General features: G+C 36.8%; 1 protein-coding gene across 1 annotated transcript in view; it reads right to left on the bottom strand.

Moving 5' to 3' along the window:
• Positions 1–2,039: 2,039 nt before the first annotated feature.
• LOC107683582 (ephrin-B3-like) overlaps positions 2,040–10,508 on the bottom strand; it is a gene marked incomplete at its 3' end in the record, with an annotated part of 43,539 nt that continues 35,070 nt past the window's right edge. The window contains exon 2 of the mRNA XM_016479656.1: positions 2,040–2,335. Within this exon, the coding sequence (XP_016335142.1) occupies positions 2,040–2,335 (296 nt within the window). The remainder of the gene's footprint in view (positions 2,336–10,508) is intronic.

The following is a 10,508-nucleotide window of genomic DNA, read 5'->3' as shown; positions in this document are numbered from 1 at the left end:
AAACACAAAAATATTACCTCAGGTTCCTAAGCACCAACAATCTTTTATCTCCTGTGTTTGAAATGCGGATCACATCATTATCTGGTTTTGAAAAGTATGAATACAATTTGACTGATAACTAACCCTGGTGAAAGAGCCATCATCTCTCTTTTTGGTCACATCCATTCTTTCTCTTCCAAAATTTCTGTTTCTTTATGTGAATAAAGGGCTCACACACCTTAGCCAATCAAATTCCTTGACTAGTCCATGATTTTTCTAGAAAAATTATATTATAGATATTGCTAGGAGAGATTTCCATACATAAGGTACCAATCATTGGAAATCATATATTTAAATAAAATACACTACTGTTCAAAAGTTTGTGGTAAGATATTTTTATGGAAATTATTACTTTTATTCAGCAAGGATAAAACTGTCATTAAAGATAGATAAAATGTTACAAAAGATTTCTATTTCAAATAAATAACATTTTTATATGTAACAAAGGAAAAAAATGTATCATGATTTCCACAAAAATATTAAGCAGCACATCTGTTTTCAACATTCATCATAAGAATTTTTCTTGAGCACCAAATCAGCATATTAGAATGATTTCTGAAGGATCATTTGCCACTGAAGATTGGAGGAATGCTGCTGATTAAGCTTTGCCATGACAGGAATAAATTACATTTCAAAATATTTAAGAATACAAAAGAGTTATTTTAAATTGTAATAATGTTTCACAATATTACAGTTATTATTGTATTTATGATCAAATAAATGAAGTCTTGGTGAGCATAAAAGACTTATTTCAAAAACAAAAATCTTACCGACCCCAAACTCTTGATCAGTAGTGTATATTCAAAAAATGATTCTTAATACACGTTTTTTTACTCTGCATAATTCATTTGTACACACCAGGGTTGTACTAACGTCCAATTTCATGAGCAAATCATTTCCTGATGGATAAAATTAAGCCCAGACTTACATTTTTTCCAGCTGCTGAATATCCTTTTTGGAACCATATCACATTATGGAATTAAAATGTTGGTTGCAAATGCAGTTTCAGGTTTTGTGACAACAAATATACTTTTTAATATACAAATGTGTCAAAAATGACCAAACAAAATTGAGTGTGCTTCAACTGAGGATTTAGGGACATCAAGCTAGAACGAACAAACATATATTCACTAGAACGTTCTATGACTTTTCCCTAACTTTTTATTACACCTCCATGACTTTGCAAGATCGGAAAATCTTTTCAAATTCACTTACTTTTCCAGGTATTCTATGACTGGGGGAATTCTGGCAATACACTCTTAAAAATAAAGTTGCTTCACGATGCCATAGAAGAACCTTTTTGTCCAAGTGGTTCCATAAAGAACCTTCAACATCTGAAGAACCTTTCTGTTTCACAAAAGGTTCTTTGTGGTGAAAGAAGGTTCTTCAGATTATAAAAAGGTAAGAAAGAGATGGTTCTTTAAAGAACCTTTGACTGAATGGTTCTTTGTGGAACCAAAAATGGTTCTTCTATGGCATCGCTTGAAGAACCTTTTGAAGCACCTTTATTTTTAAGAGTGTAGATGCTAAAAACACACCCATTGCGTGTTTTGGGTCTAAGCGTGTTAGGACATCACTTTCCTGTGTCAAATCTACTTTCTGACATGTTGATATTGACGGGCTTCCGTTTACGTTGGCCTCATTCCCTCTACGCTACTGTGCACTGTTTTAAAAACAACCCCCAGTAACACAACCCAACACAAGATGGTTCCAGTTGATAAAGTCACAATCAGCCAAATCCCAGCAGAAGATTGTGACTTCACTGAGAACCGACTAGCCTGACCTAAAAACAAACCCAATGTAAACGCAGTGATGAAAACCATCATGCCATCCCTTCTAACACTGATTAAAACAATAAACAAGGGCGGATGCTGAATGAACACACAAAGTGTAAGTCTATTATATACAGATAACCTTTTCACAATTAAAACTTGCTTGGCAAAATAATCGAAAGTTTTGATGTGTGTCAACAGACATGCTTTAATTCAAATCGCACTCACCGATGATGAAGTAGTCCTGATTGGTTTTAAATTCGTGACCCCACAGGTTGGGCGAGTACTCCTGAAACTTGATGGTGAAACGCATATCACTGCTGGGCTTATCGCAGGTGAGAAGCAGGTTGGGGGCTCCGGTCACTTCACACCTGTCTGCCTGATCCCGTGACGACACCAGGTACAGTTTATAGTACTCGTATTCGGTGGGGGACCGGGGACCTGGCGGCTCAGACGCTGGGCAAATGAGGTCCAGACGATCCCCGATTTGAGGGTACAGGACATAACCCTTATCATCGCTAAACCTGGAGAATGACAGAGAGGGAAAGAAAGAGAATTTAATGTCATGACATTAGAAACATACATTTTAAAAAATGGCACAGCTAAAAACCAATAAGTATTTTAAAACCAGAATACAAAAATTGTGTGAGGTAAAAAAAAAATTTTCCCCCACAAAATCTAATTAATAAAAGGTGTGTTGAGGCAAGTTGGAGCTAAACTCTGCAGGACACCGGCCCTCCAGGACTGAATTTGGACAGCCCTGCTCTAGTCTCATTCATAAATATGTCACACTACAAAAAAAAATATATATAGGCTGCAAATGGCTTGTCACATTGACTTTAATCAGTTTGTTTTCATTTAACCAGCAAAATGCACATCCAGTGTTTAAAACATGTTATACAATAAAAACGTTCATATTTTTAACTTTCTTTGTGGCAGAGCAAACCTGCAAAAATCTGTCAATTGTACGGATCAGCAAAGAGGGCACGGATGCATCATGGGATACGAATGACTGGCTTAATCTGCCACTATAACCTCTCGCTTCAGGACATTCAATGACAAAACCACACTTCTCATGAAAATTTCTGTGGGTATGCTGGCTGGCATTTACTGGCATTTACTGGCGCAGGTGTGGATCCAACCACACTCTACACTCTCGCTGTGTTTCTTTATTCAATAAATTACCTTCTACAAGTAGAAACTCATCCTCTTCTTTTACACTTCATTCATCTACTCTGCTCGTCTCTCTTCCTGTTTTTTCAGAGCCCTAATGAAAGTGCTGTCTTCCGCTGTGTAAATCATCTGAAGGTGCTGAGACTTCAAGGTTTTTGATGACTGAATTTCTAGAAATAGGATATTTTGTTCTTCTATCTTCAACAAGTGACTCTAATGAGAATGAATAGGCCGGTCTGGATCCAAATCCCACCCTGAAACGCTTGTTTCCAAAGGAAACCGTGTCAGATCAAAGCACAGCAGAGGACGTGTCTGGAGCTTCCAATTTCCAGGAGAATTCGGCTGTTGCGGAATCTCAGGGAGTTTCCTTTGAATTCTTTCTATGTAAACAAATGACTAAACGACTCACAGACGGTAATTACCATTTTATCATCATCTCTAAACAGCCAGCCACACCAACGGCTATTTACATGTAAACAAATTAAGCCAGTTGGGCTTTAGTTTTTTTTATGGGCTTCATGTTTCCAAGTGAAAAGAAATGCGGAAACACATTCACGTAATGATGGGTGGATCCATTCACAAATCACATACATTACCATAGCATGCTAAACTACGGCATGTTTATTAAAGCTAGTCGTTCTTGCTCATAAGAAACAAAAGCAGAATCGTGTGTGAGAAAAAAGGCTTTGTGTGTGTGTGTGGCATTCCTGTGGGAGAAGAGCTTCCTGTCCTTGTCACACAGGTTAGGAAGGTTATCAGTAGCTCTTACAGTGGAGAGAACAGACTCTCGACACACACTCAACACACACTTCACATACTACAATTAGACTGACCGATACCCGCACACATGTGACTTTAAAGGAATGTTTTTGAGTTCAACACAACTTCAGTATTTGTGGCATAGAAAACATCTGACTTGTCGCCCAGTCAATATTTGTATTTACAGTAACATACTGTACACTACCAGTCAACTTTAGGGTTTGTGAGATTTTTTGAAGCTGCTTTCTATTTTAATATAATTTAAAATGTACTTTATTTCTGTGATAGCGAAGCTGAATTGTCAACATCATTACTCCAGTGTCACATGATCCTTCAGAAATCATTAATTTCTTATTATAAACGTTGAAAACAGTTGTGCTTAGTATTCTAATAGGCTATAGCTTATTTGATGAACAGAAAGTTCAAAAGAGCAGCATTTATTTGAAATCAAAATCTTCTATAGCATTATAAATGTCTTTACAGTCATTTTTAAATAGTTCAATGCACAGCCTTACTGAATACATGTATTAATTTCTTTTAAAAAGAAATCTTACTGACCCCAAACTTTTGAATGGTGGTGTACTTACAATGAAAGTAAACCAGGCCATAGGGTTCCAGAGGGTTTTAAAACACAAATTTAAGGGCTGTATTTTTATTAAAGCACTTACATGAATTATTCAATAAAACATGTTATTTGAGCTGTAAAGTTGACTAAATGTCCCTTTTAAAGTGGGACTACTTTTCTAAGCGGATGAACTTCTGGTTTTACATTAGCAATGTAATTCTTGTAGTCTGTTGTAAATGGCCATTTATGGTGAATTCAGTTCATGTTAGAGTTGAGCACGTAATCAAGTTAAAATGACTAGTGGGAAACTCAGGACTTTCTTTAAGCTCAGACTTTTAGAGTTATCATGACGTGTAATTTCAAGAATCATGATGGAAGCAAATTGCCACTGATCACAATAATTGTGAATGCTGGCAGTAAAATCTGTGTATCTGTATTCATTTTGTGTGCTAAATTCAGTCAGGAAATATTATTCATTTTGCTCGTTTATTAGGAGACATACTTGTCACATCAAACTACATTTCCCATCATTCTCTACAGCTGAACTATAATGATAAAACACAGATAAAGCACACATAATATGCATACTTTGCTCTTCATTATGTTGCATTAGTGCTAAAAAGCTTCCTGGTTTTGTCAAAAAGTGAAAAAGAGAGAGAAAAATATGATAATGGTCCTGTTAGTCCATTTTGTTTCAACTAAAATGACTTGAATGTACATCATGTGGTACTGCAATTATCATTTCCAAACTCATAAGTAGGAACCTTCCAATGCAGCATTACATCACGTTCCTTATAACCACTGCACGTCAACACGTATAAAAGTCTTGTGGTTACTTTTAAAACCATGTGTATTTTAATGTTTATTATGTGCTTTGTTACTGCAACTGTAATTTTCGATGAAAAAACAATACAAAATGTTCTGTGGTAATTCTGTGTTGTCGGTAACAACTTTTCTTTAACATGCCTTTCAAACCAAAACAAAAGACAGACATGTCGTTGCTAAGTGTTTTTTCTTTTTAGGCAGACAATATATACACACTGGAAAAACTGATGAACAAAAGTATCAAAACATCCTGCAGATGCAAAAGACATTTTTTGCATACACATTCTGTTAGGTAGATTTTTGTCTGTTGGGTTATCGCAGACACCGTCACAGTAGACTTGACCTGAAGAACAGAAAGAACAGACAGAAAGACAGAGACAGAAAGAGAGAGAGAGAGAGAGAGAGAAAGAGAGAGAGAGGTGTTGCGGATCAGAGGAGAGAATGAAAGGGTTGAATGAGAGACAAAATAGCTTACGAAACCGAGAGGAGAAAAGTAAACAGAGACGAACAATGAGGGAGGGAAAAAACAGGTGGACACAGAGAAAGAAGCAAGCATGCAAGCGGAGGATGCAGGAGATAAGGGAGCCTCTCACATAGTAGTGGCTGTGTTGCTGACATGGTCACGCTGGTCTGCTCTAACCCACTGAACTCTCTGCTGAGACCCAGACACACAAGTAGAAGAATACTGTCCTTTATCACCACATTCACACCTTCTCTCTCTTTCCCTCCCTCTCACGCCCTCCGTTGTCAGCGTGACAGAACAGCATTTAGTCAAACTCACACTCGCTGCTAGCAAACACGCAAGTACACACTGCAAAAGCTAGATTGCTCACGTTAGAATCAAAGAAGCGGTCTATTAAGCACAATGCCAAGAAAGGCCATGTGTTAGGTGTTTTTACCTTGTTACAAGGGACAATCCAAGGCAAATTGCCTGAAAGTTCCCTAAATATTATATGAAACTAAAACTAAAACCATTAAAACATTTTTGTTACTTAAAATAGACTTTAACTGAAACAAATTAGTTGCAAAGGCAACATTCCTCATTTTCATTTAGTTCAAGTTGATGTACTGAAAAAGTAATAAAGTTATATAGAAAAAAATAAAAATGACAAACGCACCAACAAAGTTACTAAAAGTAATATTAAAATGAAAGCAAACTTTAAAAGTCAAAACATTCAAATTATTAATAAAAAATATAATAGTATCTCAATGATACTAAAATGACTAAATTATGGCAAATTGTTTATTCTTCTTGTTAGTAATGATAATAGTCGGAAGAAAAAATAATTAGTCTCATGATCCTAACTGTAGGCTGCTTATGGTTGTCAAGCAACACAGCAAGTTGCGTCCCAAATAAGAAGAAAGGACGTCTCAAATGGAAGTTCTTTAATGCATGAAAATATTCAATATACAGTGGGTACGGAAAGTATTCAGACCCCCTTAAATTTTTCACTCTTTGTTATATTGCAGCCATTTGCTAAAATCATTTAAGTTAATTTTTTTTCCTCATTAATGTACACACAGCACCCCATATTGACAGAATGCTCTTAGGAACCTTAAGTGCAGCAGAATTTTTTTTGTAACCTTGGCCAGATCTGTGCCTTGCCACAATTCTGTCTCTGAGCTCTTCAGGCAGTTCCTTTGACCTCATGATTCTCATTTGCTCTGACATGCACTGTGAGCTGTAAGGTCTTATATAGACAGGTGTGTGGCTTTCCTAATCAAGTCCAATCAGTATAATCAAACACAGCTGGACTCAAATGAAGGTGTAGAACCATCTCAAGGATGATCAGAAGAAATGGACAGCACCTGAGTTAAATATATGAGTGTCACAGCAAAGGGTCTGAATACTTAGGACCATGTGATATTTCAGTTTTTCTTTTTTAATAAATCTGCAAAAATGTCAACAATTCTGTGTTTTTCTGTCAATATGGGGTGCTGTGTGTACATTAATGAGGAAAAAAAATTAACTTAAATGATTTTAGCAAATGGCTGCAATATAACAAAGAGTGAAAAATTGAAGGGGGTCTGAATACTTTCCGTACCCACTGTATATATTTCCAGAAGGAAATGATGTTTCAAATGCATCTGATGTGTTGCGCCAACTTTAGCACTCCATTTTCACCAACCTTGCACTGGAGTATGCTACAGAATGGCACACAAGTATGCAAGTTTAACATAAACTGATGATGTAAACTGTGCATATCTTGGCTATTTCACATCGACTTGAATGCAGATCATCCACATGCACTATTTTTTTTAAATAAACTGGCATATAACAGAACGTACACAGCTTTGTTGATTAAAAGACTCAAAATGTGTCCATGCAAATATGTTAGCGCAAACACCTCTTCTTCTATAGCTAGTTTCAGCAACTATCATAATGGCAAAGCAATGGTTTGATGAGAATCTTGTTGAGGAAGTTAGACCTGTAATGTAATGGAAATAGCAACAGTAGAAGCTGGTATGTCAAACAAAATTATGAGCTCAAAATAGAAATACATGCAGGAATGAATTGTTTATAATAAGATCGATAAGCTGCATTTAGAAAACAGATAGGATGAATTTCTATATCATGCAGATTTTAAAGTCAACATGTCTACAGCTAGCAACCTGCATAATAATGAATTTTGCAATGCATTGACAAAGTATTCACACCTTTGTTGGCATACTAGCATAAAGTATGTGTCTAGTCTAGTGGTACTTATTATTATTAGGTATTTACCTAAATTCATTACTTCAGAGTTATGTGCCCTCTAGAAGCTTGCGTTCTGCAAGTGAACGACACATTATTGTGCCATCTCAAAGAGGCACAAAATCACTTTCACAGACTTTTTCATTAACTGTTCCCTCCTGGTGGAATGACCTGCCCAAATCAATCCGAGTCCTTAACCATCTTCAAGAAACGACTAAAAACACATCTGTTCCACCTTTATTTGTCCCTCTAACTCTAACACTTTCTATTCTATTTTAATTCTACTTTATCTATATTTATCTTTTTTTATTTAAAAAAAAACAAACACTTTCTATAGCTTTCTATTTTTTTTATTCTATCCTTGTTTTTCTTTGTGTATGTGTGTGTATATGTGTGTATGTATATGTGTGTGTGTATAATATATATATATTTTTGACTGCTTTTATTGTCCTCATTTGTAAGTCGCTTTGGATAAAAGCGTCTGCTAAATTACTAAATGTAAATGTACTGTTTTAGTATACAGTAGTTGCACATAAATGGCTTTGTTTATTAAAATAGAAGCATTCTAGATTTGTGTGTGCATACAGTGTAAAAAAGTGAAACTGAAAAACCAGTTCAACACAACAAACGCTGTGATCCATCAACGCTCCTTTTAAAGCATGTGTGTGCACCAGACCCTTTCGCACAGCCTGTGTAATTACATATGTTTCAGCACTGGACCGCATTAGCCTTCGTGATTGAACAACTGTCACAATATCTAATGAGCAAACTCAGGGTTAAGCAAGCACTCGGCAGATAATTAGAGAACGTTTGCAGAACCTCGCAAAAGAATTTCTGACCCGCGTGTCAAGCTCAAAGAAAAAAAAACTTCAGGGAAAAGGGACAGGTATAAAAATGTGGCCACAAATCAAGTTTGAGAGTGTGGAATTGAAGCAGGATGAAAAAAACAGAGTTCTATGCACCAAAATGCTTTCATGGAAATGTTTGTGTGGGCAAGCTGGAAAAAGCTAACCGCACACACGGGCAGGCCTTCAAAGCACAGATTAAAGTGAAATTATATCGACATCTCTGTTTACTCTAAATATAAACATGATAATACACTCCTTCAACCATTGCTTCTCATCCCAAACACTCATCATTCCTGTTTTGCTCTTTCTCTCCCACCCTCCCTCGGTTTCTCTCCCTTTCTCTCCCGCTCTGGAACAAAGGTGGCATTCATGGTCACACATTGAAACAAGGAGTTGGGGGATGGAGGGGGCAGAGGTGACAGGAGTGTGTGCACCGTGCTCGTTTATGAGGGCAGAAACATCATTTTGTCAAACTCCGCCGACGCCCTTCCCTGACCCTGACAGCTCTTGAAAAGAGCCGAGTGTTGTGTCTACAAGTACATTAATGTTACATATTGCAAAAGAAATCTGGAAACTAGATTTTTACACATAGGAAAATGAGTGGTGGTAGCCATGGTGTTGCTATGCAGTTGCTTAAGTGTTTTGGGTGGGTTTTATCATGTTGATATGCGGTTGTTAGGAGATTCTAGGTGGCTCATTATTAGCACAAGTCAAATGAGTCTCTGTAATGTAAGTCCTATGATAAGTCTATGGGATTTTTTTGCCTGTTTTTCCATCCACCAGATGAAAAGCTTACAAAGAATACATAAAAACATAAAAAAGCGGCATATTTTAGGTCTCATTCGTGTTTGTTGCATGATGTAAACCTTTGGGATTTTTTGAAAATCTCTAAATCTAAAAAAAAAAAAAAAGATATATAAATAAACAAATGCAGCATAATTTTGAGGTCTCATTCATGTTTGTTGCACAGTGTAAGGATGTTTTTTTTTGTTGCCTATTTTATCTTCCACCAGGCATGAGAATAAAATAAAAAATAACACTCTCCTCAACAAGCTGCATAATTTGAGGCCTCATTCATGTCTGTTGAACAAACGGTACAGAATGAGTTAGTGCAGAAATGTAATGCTTTGTTTCAATCTCTAATCCTAAGTATGAGCAACAGCTATGCCTTCTTTAGCAAAACCACTAAAAATTGTCTCCTGGAGGCTCAACAACTTCAATCCCACCAGCCAAAAAAAGCTTTCCAGATTTAAGAATTAGATCTAAGTTGGTGATTACATGTGATAACAAGCTATCGAGCTAACACCAGCTGAAATCCTTCAGTTCAAATCACTTTGATATGCCGCGAGAATGACTTTTGACTTCTGCAATTTCCACTTCATTTTCAGCTTCTATTCCACCTCACTAAGCTGATTTTACCTCCAAGCGTGCATTGATCTCATCAGGAGCAGTGCCATGGAGGGGCTGGAATCACGGCTGTCGTCCAGCAGACCAGCGGTGGGCCGGAGATGAGTAAATCTCCCATGTCTCTTTCTCTCTTTTCTCTTCACGGCTATATCGTCAGCTTCCAGGGCCCGATTAAACCCTGTTCAGGGTCTCGAGTGACCAGACTAAACAACACCTACCAGTTAGACATCCGAGCCCTTATCACACTGCCAAGAGACCAGCAAAAACAGAGAAGGAAAAAGTGAGAAAGAGAGAGAATCTAGCTATTAAAAATAACAACGTATTAGAAAATTTAAAACTTGGACTAGACAGACAGAAATAGACAGGCAGAAGGATGGATAGATAGATAGATAGATAGATAGATAGATAGATAGATAGATAGATAG

The sequence above is a fragment of the Sinocyclocheilus anshuiensis genome, unplaced genomic scaffold, assembly GCF_001515605.1.
Source record: "Sinocyclocheilus anshuiensis isolate Anshui unplaced genomic scaffold, SAMN03320099.WGS_v1.1 scaffold874, whole genome shotgun sequence".
Classification (NCBI taxonomy): domain Eukaryota; kingdom Metazoa; phylum Chordata; class Actinopteri; order Cypriniformes; family Cyprinidae; genus Sinocyclocheilus; species Sinocyclocheilus anshuiensis.
This window is presented reverse-complemented; position numbering and strand designations above follow the sequence as displayed.